The sequence below is a fragment of the Saccopteryx leptura genome, chromosome 10 (genome assembly GCF_036850995.1).
Source record: "Saccopteryx leptura isolate mSacLep1 chromosome 10, mSacLep1_pri_phased_curated, whole genome shotgun sequence".
Taxonomy (NCBI): domain Eukaryota; kingdom Metazoa; phylum Chordata; class Mammalia; order Chiroptera; family Emballonuridae; genus Saccopteryx; species Saccopteryx leptura.
Window position 1 is genome coordinate 40,311,778 of NC_089512.1, and position 17,298 is coordinate 40,329,075.

Sequence of the window (17,298 nt, forward strand, 5' to 3'; positions counted from 1 at the left end):
TAAAACAAAACAAAATAAAAAAGACAGCACTTCTCCACAGGCAAGTGGAATAAAGGACAGGATGAACAAATGGGACTATATCAAACTGAAAAGCTTTTGCACAGCAAAAGATAGCATGAACAAAATAAAAAGACAACCCACACAATGGGAGAACATATTCGCCAATACATCTGATAAGAGGTTAATAACCAAAATCTATAAAGAACTTCTAAAACTCAACACAAGGAAGGTAAATAATCCAATTAATAATGAGAAGAACAAGTGAAGAGACACTTCTCCAAAGAGGACATACAGATGGCCAATAGGCAGATGAAAAAATGTTCAACATCTCTAATCATCAGAGAAATGCAAATAAAAACCACAATGAGATACCACCTCACATCTGTCAGAATGGTGTTCATTAACAAAACAACACACAATAAGTGATGGCGAGGGTGTGGAGAAAAGGGAACCCTCCTGTACTTCTGGTGAGAATGCAGACTTTTGAAGCCACTGTGGGGAACTATATAAGGTTTCCTCAAAAAATTAAAAATGAAAAAAAAAATTTAAAAATGAAACTTCCACTTCTAGGAATATATTCTAAGAATACCAAATCACTGTTTCAAAAGAAGATATGCACCCCCATGTTTATTGCAGCATTGTTTACAATAGCCAAGATCTGGAAACAGCCCAAGTATCTATCAATTAATGAGTGCATTAAAAAGTTGTCATACATATAAATAATGGAATACTATGCGGCTGTGAAAAAGAAGGAAATCTTACCTTTTGTGACAGCATGGATGGACCTGGAGATTATTATGCTAAATGAAATAAGCCAGGCAGAGAAAAAAAAATATCATATGATCTCACATATATGTGGAATCTAATGAAAAAAGTGAACTGAGGAAAAAATAGACAGAGATGGAGTCACAGGGACCAGAAGGACCGCAGTCAGAGGAAAGGAGGATGAGGGGATGAGATCAGAGAAGGTAAAGGGATTAGTGAAACTATATATACATAACACAGAGATACAGATAACAGGACAGCAAATCCTAGAGGGAAGTGGGGAGGGAGTTAGAAAGAAGGGGGCAAAGGGGTACAAAAAGGGTCACAGGGGTGGGGGTGAGGGAGTTATGTTCAGTGGGACACTTGAATCCATGTAAACACAATAAATTAAAAATTAAAAAAAAAAAGACACATGAACCCCCATGTTCATCGCAGCATTATTCATAGTGGCCAAGACATGAAAACAACCAAAGTGTCTCTCAATAGAGGATATACAATGGAATACTACTCAGCTATAAGAAATGATGACATATTGCCATTTACAACAGCATGGATGGATCCTGAGAACATTATACTGAGTAAAATAAGTAAATCAAAAAAAGTGAAGAATTGTATGATATCACACATAGTGGATATAAAACTGGGACTCATGGTCAAAGATAAAAGTGAAGTGGTTACGGGGGGAGGGGGAAGTGTAGGGGACGGGGTAGGTGCAGGAGTGGGGGGAAGGGTGTAAAAGGAGACAAATATAAGGCGATTGAAACTGATTTGACTTTTGGTGATGGGTATACAACATAATCAACAGTTCAAACGCTATAGAAATGTTTACCTGAATTCTATGTACTCATATTGATCAATGTCACCTTGTTAAAGTTAATTTTCTAAATAAAACTAAAGATTGTTTTATCAAAAAGAAAAAAAAGAGCACTGAGATAACTATATACTAGCATCTTTTGTATTAAAGAATAAATTTACATTTGGGAGTATAAAGAAAGAGTTTTCTTATATTATTATACATTAATTATTGAATTATTTTCCAAATGAACAACTGTAAACATACTTTTGCCGTTCCCTGTATATTCCTACTTTCACATATGGAAATTAGACCAGACAGACAGACCGATGGGTATAAGTAAAGAGCTGTTAACTGGATATACATTGATGGGAAGGCAGGAAGTGGTAAAGACATTTTGCTTTGTATCTTAAAAATCTATTTTTTAAGTTTTATGAATTATGCAAATGAGTTACAAAAGGAAAAAAATAAGACAGCCAGTTTTCTAAAAATCAAAACACAATCCAATAATATGTAAAGCACATCACTCAATGTTTGCCTTACTCATATTTTAAGCTGTAAAATTAACAAACTTGCTTTTCCATCAAATAGCATAATCTCTTGCAACTCCTTACCCAACACAGTGATCTACAATTCAACCACAAACTCAATTTATATCAATTGCAGTACTTTTTTGTCTTTACACATTTTTACACAATCTGTTAACTTTGGTCTTTCTCCTCCCATTAACTTTCTTTTACTCAAAGTCAGCCTCTCAGCAAGTTCTTCCTCTGGGATGCATTTTCTTACAAATGTCTCTACATTGACAGAGTCTGGGCTGGATGAGAGACCCTCCTGTTATCCCCATAGTGTCCTGTGGTTAGGCATATAGACCCCAGAATGAAACAAACTTTACTCTGAATCATGAGTTTAAAATTTACAAACTGCATCATGTCCAAAAACTTACCTAAGCCCTTTATTTTCAGTTTCCTGATGTACAAAATAAAGTTTATATCTGCCTAATAAAACTGTTAACTAATATTAAATGAGCTAATATATGTAATTCATACAGCTTGGTACATACAAAATTGTCATTAAATAGTAACCAGTTTATTACTCTTAGTATGTATTGAGCACTTTACTGAACTATTAGTATATTCATCTCTTTGTTTCTTGTAATCATAAACCTCCAAAAATTACACATCATCTAATACTGACTGGGGGCACAGACTCTTGGTTACATTTACATACTACTCAAAAACAATGCTTAGTACAAGGTAGGTGCCCTATAAATATTTATTAAACCACTTATGTCAATATGGTGAGTTATGACTTTAACAGAAATAAAAGAGCTTTTAAGATATCAATTTGATTAGTGATCTCAATAAACGATCATTGTCCTTTCTCTACTGGAAAGCAAATAATGGAGATTTACCAATTGATTTCCTTCATGTAGAATCTGCTCTGTTAAGATTAAAGATTTATCTATTCTAAAGAAAAAAAAAATTATCAGTTATCTATATATTAATATAGTAAAATTAAAACTTCAGTTTAACTGTCTATAAATTTCCAACCTACAATAAACTTAAAAACCTGATTCTGGATCAAATGTAACCATAAGCAAAATATTTGAGCTTCATGCAATGAATCTATAAAATGAAGACCAAAATACTGACATGGATACATAATAAATGTTAGCAACAAGCCCAGTTCCCAATATGGAGCACAAGTACAAATAATATCAGTAAATATTAATTATAAAAACTTATATAAAAAGTCAATTCATAAATTCATTAAATAAATTTCAAATATCCTTCAAAATTTCAAAATATATAGAAATCTATTCTTTTATAGAAGCAAAGCTAAACTAGAACAAAATGAAATGTCCTTAAATAACAACAGAATATGAAGTAAAATGACATTGCTGAACTGACAGGCTCCATGCACTCATTTATTTGACCATTCTGTACCTCGACATCCTGAACACTGGATAAAAAAGTTGATCAAATCCAGAAGTGCGATGTCCCTGTCTTGTTTATATGATTCAATCCAGTCATCCACCACGGACTGTGGAAAAGAAAATATAAAAATAAAAACTTCAGAAAAAATTTAGTATTAGAGCAAATAAAATTTCAAAAAAGTCTGTGGTTCTTTCTGTGTATTTATTTAAACAACAATAAAAATACCAAAATTATTTCTCTGTAGTCAAATTTAAGTAGAGATTCCGCTGATTCCCTCATTTTCAATAAAACAATTCAAAGTAACCGATTTTCAAAAATTTGTTCAAAATAGAGCAAAAGAAAACTAACAACCCCATGAATTCAAGAGTCAATAAGCAACTACAGATACTAATATTCAAAATATATTGTAAAAATAACACAAAAACTAATTTCAATTATACAAAGATATAAACCTTCAGTGAACCTAACCCACTAGTAGTACATAACAAGAGTATGCACTATTTATAACAAAATACTCTTTTTTCAAAAATGCAAGGATGGCTCAATATTAGAAAATCAAATAATTTATCAACAAAGGGGGAAAATAAATTAATGATTATATTACTAAATTTAAAAAAGATATCTGATAAAATTCCACAGCCAAGCTTAATAAAACATATCTGAAGAAACTAGGTGTAGATGAAATGTATGGAAATAATATAAAAACCAAGACTAAAATATATTTATTGTTAAAATGCTTAAGATATTTCAATTAAAAAAAGAATTATAAAAAGTGCATCCCTAACTATTCAACACAAGTTTTTAAGTTTTTAGTTAATAGAAAAATTGCTAAAATATTGATAGACTATTTTCTTGTTCTATAGTTGACTAAAAAAGAAAAAACTAAGAGCCTCTACTGAACAGACTCAAAAATTAAAATTGAAAAAATCTAACAAGTCAGCAAGATAAAAGTACAATATAACTTTTTAATATTTACAATATGTAAAAAAATGAATGATAGCCTGTTCACAATTAGAAATATCAAAGAATAAATTCAAAACAGGTATATACATTAATAAAGAAAATTATAGAAACTTACAGGATATATAGAAAACAACCTAAATAAGCATCATACACTAAATCTAAATGGAAAAAAGGCTTAGTACTAAATCAACAAAGTTTTCCCAAATTATTAGCAAATTTAATGTGGTTCCACTTAGCAAACTAGTGGGTAAAGTTGTTTGGGGGTTCTAAGGTGGGGGTAACAAGATCAAGGCAAAGGTAAAAAAATTAAAAAAAAAAAAATTTCTATTTTTGTATTGAGATATAATTATATCAGTAAGATGCATCAATCTTAAGTTACTTCTTCAGGAAACTGTACAAATACTATATACACCTGTGTAACTATAACCAAAATGAAAACATAAAACATTTCCAGAACTGAAATAGGTTCTCTCATGTTCCTTTCAAGTCATTAACTATCAACAGCTTATTTCTCCTCAACAGCCAACATATTTTTGAAATTCATATAAATAAGGTGACCAATCGTCCTCCTTTAAGGAGGACAATTCTTCTTTTGCAAGTTCTGTCCTCCCTCAAAAAGTGTCCTCCTACATGTCCTTATTTTTGATCTTGGAAAACTAATCTGTAAAAGTCCGTATTGGATCGATGCAGAGTCGATCCATTGTGTGTGATGTGACGTATTTGTATTCGACATGATAATTCATCAAGGATCAGTACAGTGCGGTGAGACACGATTATGAGATGCATGCGCTCCACACGGGAGACCTTGGGAGAGAGCGCAATATACCGAGTGCACAAATGGCTTTGTGTACCTCTTACTGAAACATGACACGGCACATACGACATTGTAGACTCACGATTATTTCTTTCTCAGTGAATATTCAATCATAGACAGGTAAGCACAATTAACATTTTATTAATTCATTACCTATTTAATAATTTTGAAACACATATAATTTTATTTACAAGTGTTTTCCTGAAATTCAAGTTTTAAAGTAGAAATCTAACCTCAAACCATATCTGTTAATAATAACGCATTTTGATTAAATAGTTGTATAACAGATGTTTTTTTAATTAGAAAATGATAAATACACCTGAGTATCACTCCAAATTAGTGGTTTTGTTTGATATTTAGTTTTACTAAATGAGTACTTTTTTCTTACAATTATTAAAAATAGGCATGTAAGCATAATTACAATATAAAATATTACAAATGTTATTACGCATTTATATTAGTGTATTATTGTTGCAATGAATAAAAATGTTTATTTATGATATTGTTTTCTTCCATTTATTTTTGTCCTCCTTTCCATTGTAAAAAAGTTGGTCACCTTAATATAAACAGCATATTCTTTTGTTTGTTTTCATTCAGTCAAAAACAGATTCAGTCATATTATGTTTATCAGTAACTCCTTTTTGCATTGCTGGATGGTATTTTATAAGATACCACGGTTTATGACAGTTTTACTACTGGTGGACATGAGGGTTTTTTTTCCATTTTAGGGCTATCACAAAATTGTTATGAACATAATATACATTTCTTTTGATATATGTACACATTTTATTTTCTGTTGCATATACATATAACCAATAGCAGTCTTGTTAACAGAAAGAACACGTGTATGCTGAGGGTTAGGAGATAATGCCGAACAATTTTCCAACAGGTATATTAAATTGTACTCCCATCAGCAAAGTATGAGACTAGAGGCACCACATCCTCACCAATACTAGGTATTTTCAGTCCTTTTAATATAACCCATTCTGGTCGAAAATACCGTTTCATTAATTACCTCTTCTACTAAGGAGCAACCACATTACCTTCTACATGACAGAAAGGACTTTTTGTTAATTGCTGATACACATTAACACTGTTTCTCTGTCTCATCACACATTAGTGTCCAGAAGGTATTGTTTTAAAAGTAAGTAGAAAATAAGAAAGAATATTATGGTTGTAGGAAAGGGTAAAAAGAAAAAGAATGGCATGGTACCTGTTCAAGGATCAGCTCTGCTGAATAATGTGTCAAGCTCCATGAGCTAAGAATGGTGGTGAGTACTAAGAATAGATACAACCAGATCAAGAGTGACTGAGAGAGCAAAATGAGAAATGCTTTGTGACACAAGTAACAAAGCGTGGCACAAAAATGAGGAGCAAGACATTTGCCCAATTGTACATGAGCCCAGCATTGTGAAGGCACACTGAAGATAGCAAAATTCTCTTTAATTCCCAAATGACAGTATCAATTTTTAATCTTACCAGTTATGTATGAAGAGCCCCAAACTTTCTGAAAAAGACTAGTAGTGAGCAAAGGCTTGCATCAGAAATATTAAAATGGCATAAAAATATAATGAAAACAATAGATTGCAAATAATGTAAGACTAGAAAAACAATATAAGAGAATAAAGGGCATAAATCAACCATGTATGTCTAGAACTCATTAAGTTATGAGAAAGGAAATATTTCAATTTCATATTTCAAAAGCTATCTGAAAGGTGAAGAGGCAAAATACTCCAGAGAGATAAGTAAGCTCTTCTTGGACTGGTAGAAACTGATGACTATTACAGGCACTGCCAGGTGGATGATTCACTGTGATATTTTATATAAAATATATATAAATTTATATATATACATATATGGGCCAGGAGGCAGGATAAAACAGAACACTACATAAAGCACACCAAAATCAACTTGGTGGAAATCTTCAATGAAGAGAAAGAAATCTAAAGCAGCCAATGGGTACCTACAAAACAAAAAGTAAAAATATGGCACATTTCTTATCAAAAACAATGAAAGCCATTGGATAATGGAATGACATATTTAAAGTACTAAAAGAAAAACAACTGCTCATCAGTTAGTGGAAAATGCCAGTTTCCATGTTGCCCCACAAAGATCAAAGATTGGACAGCTATCTACAAGCAAAAACAGTTTCAGACAACCTCTAGAGTCCACTTAGAAGTTTTTTTTGTTTGTTTGTGTGTTTTTTATGTGAGAGAGACAGAAGAACAGATAGGAACAAACAGAAAGGGAGAGATGAGAAGCATCAATTCTTTGTTGCGGCACCTTTGCTGTTCATTGATTGCTTTCTTTATGTGCCTTGAATATGGAGTTCCAGCCAATCCCATGTTCAAGACAGTGACCTTGAGCTTTAAGTCAGCAACCTTTGGGCTCAAGCCAGTGACCATGGAGTCATGTCTATGATCCCACGCTCAACCCGGTGACTTTGGCGTTTCGAACCTGGGTCCTCAGCGTCCCAGATCTACGCTGAGACAATAAAAAGCACCACCACAAAACCAGTATTATATAAAATGTTAAAGGGTTGCCTTTAAGAGGAAGAAGAAAAATTCAATTAACAAAACTGTTGGTTAGTGTGAAACTCACTGGAATAAAGACCATGGCAATACCCATTATACATGAATTTATGCCAATGAAGCAATCCTAATAATTTGACCTGATCACTCAAATTTCTGAAAAATCGACCCTGCTAGTTAGCTTAGTGGTTAGAGCATTCGCCTGGCTGTCCCAGGTTCGATTCCTGATCAGGGCATACAAGAGAAGAGACCATCTGCCTCTCTCCCTCTTTCCCTCCTACAGGTAGAGGCTTGACTTGTTCAAACGCTGGCCCTGGGCTCTGAGGATAGCTTGGCTGGTCCATACACACCAGCCACAGGTGCTAAAAATAATTCGGTTGATTCGAGCATTGCCTCAGACAGGGGTTACCAGATGGAACCTGATTGGGGCACATGCATGAGTCTTTCTAACTCCCCTCCTCTCACTTAAAAAATAATAATAATAATAATAAAAGAAAAGAAAAAGAATGAAGAAAAAAGCCTTTAAAAATCAAAGTAAAATAATCTGTTGAAAAGACCCAGCAATCAAGGGGTCTTTTACAAAAATGTAAATCGAGTGTATAAAAAGCATGGGGCCTGACCAGGTGGTGGTGCAGTGGATAGAGCGTTGGACTGGGATATGGAGGACCCAGGTTCAAAGACCCCAAGGTCACCAGCTTGAGCGCGGGCTCATCTGGTTTAAGCAGAACTCACCAGCTTGGACCCAAGGTCGCTGGCTCGAGCAAGGGGTTACTCACCCTGCTATAGCCCCACGGTCATCAAGGCACATATGAGAAAGCAATCAATGAACAACTAAGGTGTTACAACGAAAAATTAATGATTGATGCTTCTCATCTCTCCCCGTTCCTGTGTGTCTGTCCCTGTCTATCCCTCTCTCTGATTCTCTGTCTCTGTAAAAAAATAAAAGAAAAAAAGAAAAAAAGAAAAGAAAAAGAAACATGGGAGCCTGACCTGTGGTGGCGCAGTGGATAAAGCGTCAGCCTGGAAGGCTGAGGTCGCTGGTTTGAAACCCTGGCTTCCCTGGTCAGGGAACATATGGGAGTTGATGCTTCCTGCTCCTCCCCCCTTCTCTATCTCTACCTTTTTGTTTCTTTTTCTCTCGCTCTCCTTTCTAAAAATGAATAAATAAAATCTTTAAAAAAAAAAAAGAAACATGGAAAATTTAAAGCATGGCAAGGAATTAATGAAAATTAAAAAAAGAAAAAGAACTTTCAAATTTAAATAGTCACTGGATGAAGGAAAAAATAACCATTATGGATAATTAATGTAATATCCTGAAAGTAGTGTGTGTGTGTGTGTGTGTGTGTGTGTGTGTGTGTGTGTATGTGTGTGTGTGTTGGGGTACGGATAACTCTGAACAAAAATAGAATTCATGAGGAAAGGAGTAAAAGACTTGATGTATGTGCTTGAGAAGAAAGACAAACTGATCATTTAAAAAGGAAAATCCACCTGCCATGATCAATAAATTATTTAAAGCTGAATATTAACATAGCTTATCTTGCTGCTCCAGGATAAATGAATGACACATATAAAGCATATCCAGGTAAAATTCATGAATTCTGAGCAAAAAGAGAAAAGTTTCATAAATATCAGACCAATAATTAAAGTCAAATGACATATATAAACTCTTACCTCCACAGAGCAACCAACCTACATTCCATGCTTCTCTCTAAAGATAAGCAAACAGCTGACAACAACAAACCTTTGAGGAAAGCCATCAATTATCAATTTATTGTGTCTCAGCTCCAAAGTTACCCTTCAGTATCTGCTCTGTAATAAGGAACTGAATTTCATAAGCACTTCCCCTCCTAGTAAGCACTATGTTAGGCTTTATTAGCATGGATCTCTGGAAGGACACTGCAGGAAGGAAGGGCACTGCAGGAGGAAGTTTTTTCTTTTCCTGGTTTTGGTATGTTAAAGTTTAGCTTTTCCTGTTCTTCCTGTATAGTCCATCAGCAGTGAGTATATGTAGCTGATTGGTCCACTGAAAGTGCATTATATAAATAAATAAACTTTAATGATTTTAAAAAATACAAATGAAATAATTATTTCAGAAAAAAAAATGTAACCTTACTTCTAATCAAAACACCACAAATTCCTGGGGATTTAAAATGCCACAATTTTTTACTTCAAAAATGACAAATACTATTTTTAAATGATGAGTTTCAGTATTGTCAGATGTTTATAAGACAGATATTTTCAATGATGATAGGAACAGAGAGCTATTTGGTAATATTTATACAGTATATGTTTTAATTAAATTTGTTGAGGTGACACTGGTTAACAAAATTATACAGGTTTCAGGGTGCCCAATTGTATGACACATCTCTGTACCTAGTAGCCCTAGTTATATAAATCAATCCTAAGAAAATCATATGGCATGAAGATTGTCTTTTATGTTTTATTTATAATAAAAAATTATAAAGCAATCAAATAGAAACAATCAAAAAGGAAAAAATGTAAACACTCCAAATTATGAAACACAATGCATTAAAAAAATCTGTATTTAATCAATACCAACAATGGAAAATTAATCATTCCATTTTTATAAAATAGGTATGATTTTAATATAAACCTGGAATAAAACACCAAATATACACCAAAATATTAAAAATTATGATTATGGGTGACCTTTTTATTTCTTCCTTTAAACATTGTTTTCTATATTTATGACAAAAGTTTATATGAACTAAATAAAAAATACATTTAAAAAAATTATATAAATACAACCAAAAGGAAATAATTTGTCAGCTATCTACTAAGTGCTGACTATAGTAGTTCCCCCTTTATCCCTGGTTTCACTTTTCAAGGTTTCAGGAACCCACAGTCCAAAATATTACATGAAAAATTTCAGAAATAAACAATTCATAAGTTTTAAGTTGCATGCTCTGAGTAGCATGATAAATTCCCTCACCACCCCATTCTGCCCTTCCTGTCCCATTCCATCCTGCCCAGAATGCGCTTGTCCACCATATCCACTCTGTAAATGCTACCCACCCATTAGTTACTTAGTACCAATCTAAGTTATGAAAGAAAGAGAGTGCACGCTCCAGAGCATGAAACCGAATGCAAGCACATTAACATAACTTTTATTACAGTGTATTATTATAATTGTTATTAGTTATTGCTGTTAATCTCTTACTAGTACCTAATTTATAAATTAAACTTTATCAAAAGCCATATATGTATAGGAAATAAAAGTATATATAGGGTTTAGTACTATCTGCCATTTCAGGCACCCACTGGGGGGTCTTAGGATGTATCTCCCTCAGAAAAGGGGGGTACTATTGTATATGCATTTTACCATGGAAGATAACACAGTGAATACAAAAAATGCTTGTCATAACTCCTGAAACCCAAAACACTTCATCGTGGGGTGTTGTGTTTTTTTTTGCAAGGGTAGGGAGCAGGGAGGGACACAAACTATTTAAGACCACATCTGATATCTGATATGAGAGAAGTTTGTGCATTAAACTTGATTGGAAGAAAATTATATAAAGAAAAATGAGGGAGTGTGCCACACATTGAACACATGGTTTTCTAATAGCAGTTAATTTTCACTACCACTTTTTCAGTAAGCCATCTACAGGAGCTGATAAAAAAACATTGGGGGAAAAATGTCCTCTGCTAGTTGCTAATGGTATGATGTCAGACACTAAAATCTGAATCCTTTAAATAAGTGATTCAGATGTTTGTATTTCATGAACCAGCAAATCACAAAATATAACTTGAGAAATAAGTAAAGGGTTGCTAATAATTTTATAGTGGGTAAAAAAGGAGGATGAGACTTTATTTTTCTCTTTTGTATGAATTGGTGTCAAAGAATTTGTGGAACCATTCTAAACTCATATGCTTCTTTGTATAGTCCTATTGTTCCCTTATTACAAGAGATAATATTACCAAAAGAAACCAACTAAGAATGTCCATATGAGTTATTTTTATTAATCTGAGCATCTTATTCTAAACAGCTGTTTCTTAGGTAACTTCTGCAATATATATTTGAAAAGAACACAATTAATTTGGGGTAAGCAACATTAGATACACTTGGCAAGGTCTTTTCTCGCTAAAAACATGACCTCTCAGAATCCTTATCCTTATAAGTTTCTTCTTGCCTAAACCTAAATTTTAACATGTATGCTATAATTCATAAAATATTATAAATGCAGTATTTGTAGGACCAAAACCACATTAAACCACTGAAAAAGGTGAGCTCTGAATTTTATCATAAATGCCAGCATAATTAAAATAGTTTGTATCATAATACAATGACATAAATCAATTTCACCTGAGTCTCACAAGAAGCCTAATAGGCAGGATAACAATTATTGATAAGGAAACTATAGGTGAAAGAGGTTCAGCAACTTGCCCAAGGCCATCCTAGCTAAATAATCACAAGTTCTTGTTTTTGCTTTAATACTGAACTATTTTTTACACTACAGATAAGAGGAGTCAATTATAGGTCAAAGATAAAAACACTTGTAAAGCCTGAACTGAATGTTCAAACAATTTCAAATCAAGTTTATTCTGAACCCTGAAGCCAGTAAATCTCTTTAAATGATCATATAGTCTGTATAATCTTGCAACTGTATTAAAAATAGTTTTCCTGCACTCTAAAATACACAGATCAAGCATCAACCTGGAAACACTGAGGTTGCCGGTTCAAAAAAACCCAACAACCCTGGCTTGCCTGGTCAAGGCACATATGGGAGTTGATGCTTCCTGCTCCTCCCCCTTCTTTCTTTCTCTCTCTCTCTCCCCCCTCCTCTCTAAAATGAATAAATAAATAAATAAAATAAAATACACAGATCTTGGTTTCTTTCTCCTTATTCACTCCTGCACTTGTTTTCTTTCCCAACTATTTCCTCTGTAACTAGTAGTTCACTGAAAATTCTTTGATACTTTCAAACAGTTCATATAGCCTCCTTGATCCAATCTGAAACTTAGCTGTTCTCCCTATGGCCTAAGAATACTACAGAACTTCAACTTCCTTTCTGTTGTTATATGATAACTGCTGTCTTTTAGCTACTGTCATATGCAAGCCATTGCTGTATCAGCATTGAAAACTGATCAGCCGCCAGACCTGTGGTGGCGAAGTGAATAGTGTCAACCTGGAATGCTGAGGTTTCTGGTTCGAATCCCTAGGGCTGCCTGGTCAAAGCACATACAGGAAGCAACTAATATGAGTTGATACTTCCCATTTCTCCACCTCCGCTGTCCCCTCTCTCTCTCTCTCTAAAAAAAAAAAAAAATCAATTAAAAAACCCACAAAACTAATCAGCCTCTATGATCCTTGCCAGGTGGCTTACATTCCTAAATCTCCTTTTGTGATATTTCAGCCTCAAGTCACCCCTCTCTCCACCTCTGTCATAGAACTTGGGCTTCTTGGTTGGTAAGTCTTCCTCTCTACACTAATTGAGCCATCATCAATTCAACATCTTTACTGAAGATATAGCAAATATTTTAAAATCCAGTTTTTACTTCTGTAGTTCTGAAAATCAATATACTTCAAATTCCATTTACATACAAAACATCTAAGAAATACTCCACCTTTGAAATAATTTTCCATATACCTGGTATAAAAACAAGCCCATCTATTTTAGTACATGACCCCTTATACTCATATTATGCCTTTTGAGCTTCACCAAGAACTTTACTCCTCTAACCTCTTCCTTTCTCTTGAGCTCATTTCCTTCCCTATTCTTGGGATGTCATTAAAATTTATCACATAAACTAGGCCACTTATACGGGAAAGAAGGATGCTATTAATAATTATGCTAAAGAAAGTCTGTCCTAAATCCTACAATACATCATTTCAATCTCTTGCCAGTACTGTCAACTGCCTTGAATAAAAGATTATTCTGGAATTTCTGCTCAAGTGTCAGAAAATTGAAGCTAAAGTTGTCCTAGTTACTTTTTTCTCCATTTTACTCTGGGATAATCAATTCCTTTTGAAATGTATGATGAGATGAAATCAGAAACATTTTATAAAACAAACAGTTCCACCAGGATTTTAAAATAACATCTTAATTATCCTGTTAGTGTTTAGTGACTGAAGAAAAATCTACTACTGTATGTAGTGTGGGGCAAAGGTGTGAAATAGCTAGCTCCAAATGACCAAAAGTTAAAGCACAGCAGAAAATCTAAGATGTATGAGTGGAGATGATGGCATGAATTACTAAGACAGACTAGTGTAGTGAAAATACACCTGTCTTGCTGTTAGTATATGAGTTGTCACAAAGTTGGCAACAACTCTATCAAAGCAGTTTTATTATTTGGTTACATAGCTGAGAGAGGAAAACAGAACAATTTTGGTTCAAATTTATTCTTCAATGCCATTAACAACCATTTAAAATATCTTAGATCAGCTTTCTCTCTTACTTCTTTAAAATTAATTCCAATTTTTTTTTTTTACTGCTCTCATCATCTATGTTCATGCCCATAAAAATTTGACTTCAGGTTAAGAAATCCTGTACTAGACCAAAGATTCTCACCAGAAGAAGACAAATCTCTTGTTTTAAAATCAAAGTTTAAGACCAAAGCCTAGCAAACAATAAGGAATTATATAAACTATATACTTACTTTTCTTCTGCAGTTAGGAAACAAATTGTGAATTTTGGGAAGTAAAAGGTCTGCTTTATACATGAATATAGTTAATGTATAGAATAAGAAACTGCATAAGCATACTCAATCCAAATTTAAAGAAGTATACAAAAAAGAAATCTCATTTATACTTCAATATAACCTCATTCATGTGATGTTTTCTATATTTTAATTTTTACTAAAAGTATAAACAAATTATTTAGACCAGAAGCATTAAAATAAATTAGGTTCTGTCTTTAAAAATAAAACTAATAAAAAACAATATTTCATCTATTTATATAAACATCTATAAACAATATAAATACACAGAAGTATGTATATAAAGGTCATTTTTCAATAAAATATGACAAAATAAGGCCACTGTATATATATGATATATTTTTATATATGGTACATATTTGACTATCATAACTGCAAACATAGAAACAGTCATATCTTCACTTACTTGATCTGCCCTAAGATCATCTGTATAAAGTGTGATATACCTGTAGATGATGCCTTTATCTAAAAACACCCCAAGTTATTTTAAATCCACAAGTTCAATCGGCAAGCACACTAAATAAATACATACATACATACAAGCTAAACGTATGAAAAAACAGTAGATGCCTTTAGATAAAACTAAATAGAGACTGAAATTTCTATTACAGGATCTAACTTCCTTTAGACTTTAGTTATAAATAACTTATAGGCAGTAAATGCTTTTATCCTAGCACTAATCAGCAGCTTTTATAATCTATTGTTTTATAAAAATTAAATAAAATCAAAATGATTACTGGGTAACTTCCTTCTAATTATCTAAAAGTAACTGCAGTATGGCAAATTTGTCTTCTTCCTTCCACAGAATTTACTAACATGGGGAAGAAGGTACCAAGCTGTGGACTACATTAACCAGTGCACCTTTGTATGTGGTAAGTCCCCATCAATGTAATGTTAACAGAGAGGCCAAAAGCTTCTATACAGTAGGTACTGCTTCATTCCCTCTCCCCTTCCCCTTCCTTCCCCTTCCGCTAACAACACTGAAGCTCCAGGGGAGAAAAGGAATCAGAAAATGGAAGAGCATAGATACCTTGAGTATCGTATGAAGGAAAAATGCCCACCACTAATTCTGGTACTAAACATTTACATAAATGTGAAATTAATTTCCATCATAACAAGTCACTAGTATCTGATTATTTTTTACAGCATATAGTATTACTCTAAATATGTAGCTGCCAGAATTGTTGGGGACAGGTTAAAATATCCACAAAGTTAATTTCAGAGACATTCTAACTATGTAAAAAACCAAGAACTCACTCATAAGTAAATATAAACCTATTATTTGAAGATTTTCAAATAACTATTAAATAAAATATGCAGTTTATATCTTCAGCCCTAAACACCCGGTATATTTAACATATTACTTTTCATTCTAGGAAGGGGTGGGAGACAGAACTAAAGTGCTTTAAAAAATAGCCTACAGTTCAAGCACATATATTATTAGGTTAAAGCAAGAATTAAAGATAATCAAACTCAGTGAAGAATTAGAAATTTATCAAATCATATTTACACTAATATCTTTTTCACAAAAACATTAACACATTGCTCAAAAAGTAGCAAACCAACTTTTTCTTATCTTTTGTGTGACAGAGACAGAGAGAGATAGGCACAGACAGACAGGAAGGGAGAGAGATGAGAAGCATCAATTCTTTGTTGTGGCACCTTAGTTGTTCATTGATTGCTTTCTCATATGTGCCTTAACTGGGGGGCTACAGCAGACCTAGTAACCCCTTGCTTAGGCCAGCGACCTAGGGCTCAAACTGGTGAGCCCTGCTCAAACCAGATGAGCCTGCGCTCAAGCTGGCAACCTCTGGGTTTCGAACATGGGTCCTCTGTGTCCCAGTCCGACGCTCTATCCACAGCAACCCCGCCTGGTCATGCAAAATAATTTTTTCTTTACGTGATTATTTATCTACTGGGGCTTTAAATTATTAGATGTATGTAAGTATACATATGCCTTTGTGAAGTAAAACAATTTAATAATTTATGTACTGCATAACTAAACACACACACAAATCTTGGAGAAATGCAGTTTATGTTTAGAAGTTTCTTATTTTACTCTTGTTCTCAAATAACCTAAGAGTATTAAGGTACTAAACTAATTATGAAATATCCTAGACCAGGTCCAAATGTCATTTTTAGATATGCACCAGATGATAAGATGTGACTATGGAGCTTAAATAATAAAGAAGTTTAATGGTAATCTAGTTGACTCTCTCAAAGGAAACAATGACAATTTTTATAAAAACAATCATTTGTGGGGAAAATCATGAGCTATAAAATCTAAACATTTCTGAAGATCAAATTAAAATACTGTGATTGTAAGGTAGTGCTCTGGTTTGATAATATACTGATTGACGTAACTATTCATTAATCCAATTAGTATTTATGAAGTTCCATATATTTCATTTGCCTCTTATGTATAACTTCCATAGGCTCAAAATAGAAAGTTGGTTTGGCTTTTTGTTTCCTTTTTTTAGCAGGGCTGAAAAAATCTGACAGTTCAAACTCTATATTTTGGTTTATATCTTTTCCATATTTTATGAATTTCCAATAAATTTATTATAGTAAGAAAGTAACAAAAATTAACAAAGACAAAATATGTAAAAACAGCCTGACCAGGTGGTGGCGCAGTGGATAGAGTGTCGGACTGGGATGCAGAGGACCCAGGTTCAAAACCCAAGGTCTCAGGCTTGAGCGCAGGTTCATCAGGCTTGAGCATGGGGTGGCTGGCTAGAGCACAAAGGTTGCTTGCTGGCTTGAGTCCAACAAACAAGATCACTGGCTTGAGCAAGGGTTCATGGGCTCTACTGG

The 17,298-nt window shown here is 33.5% G+C and overlaps 1 protein-coding gene across 2 annotated transcripts in view; it reads right to left on the minus strand.

Annotated features, from left to right (window-relative positions):
* Positions 1–17,298, minus strand: part of STAG1 (STAG1 cohesin complex component) — a 475,156-nt gene that overhangs the window by 273,310 nt on the left and 184,548 nt on the right. For both annotated transcript variants that reach the window (XM_066352127.1, XM_066352126.1), the window contains one exon: positions 3,508–3,604. In XM_066352127.1, coding sequence (XP_066208224.1) covers positions 3,508–3,604 — 97 coding nt within the window. The remainder of the gene's footprint in view (positions 1–3,507; positions 3,605–17,298) is intronic.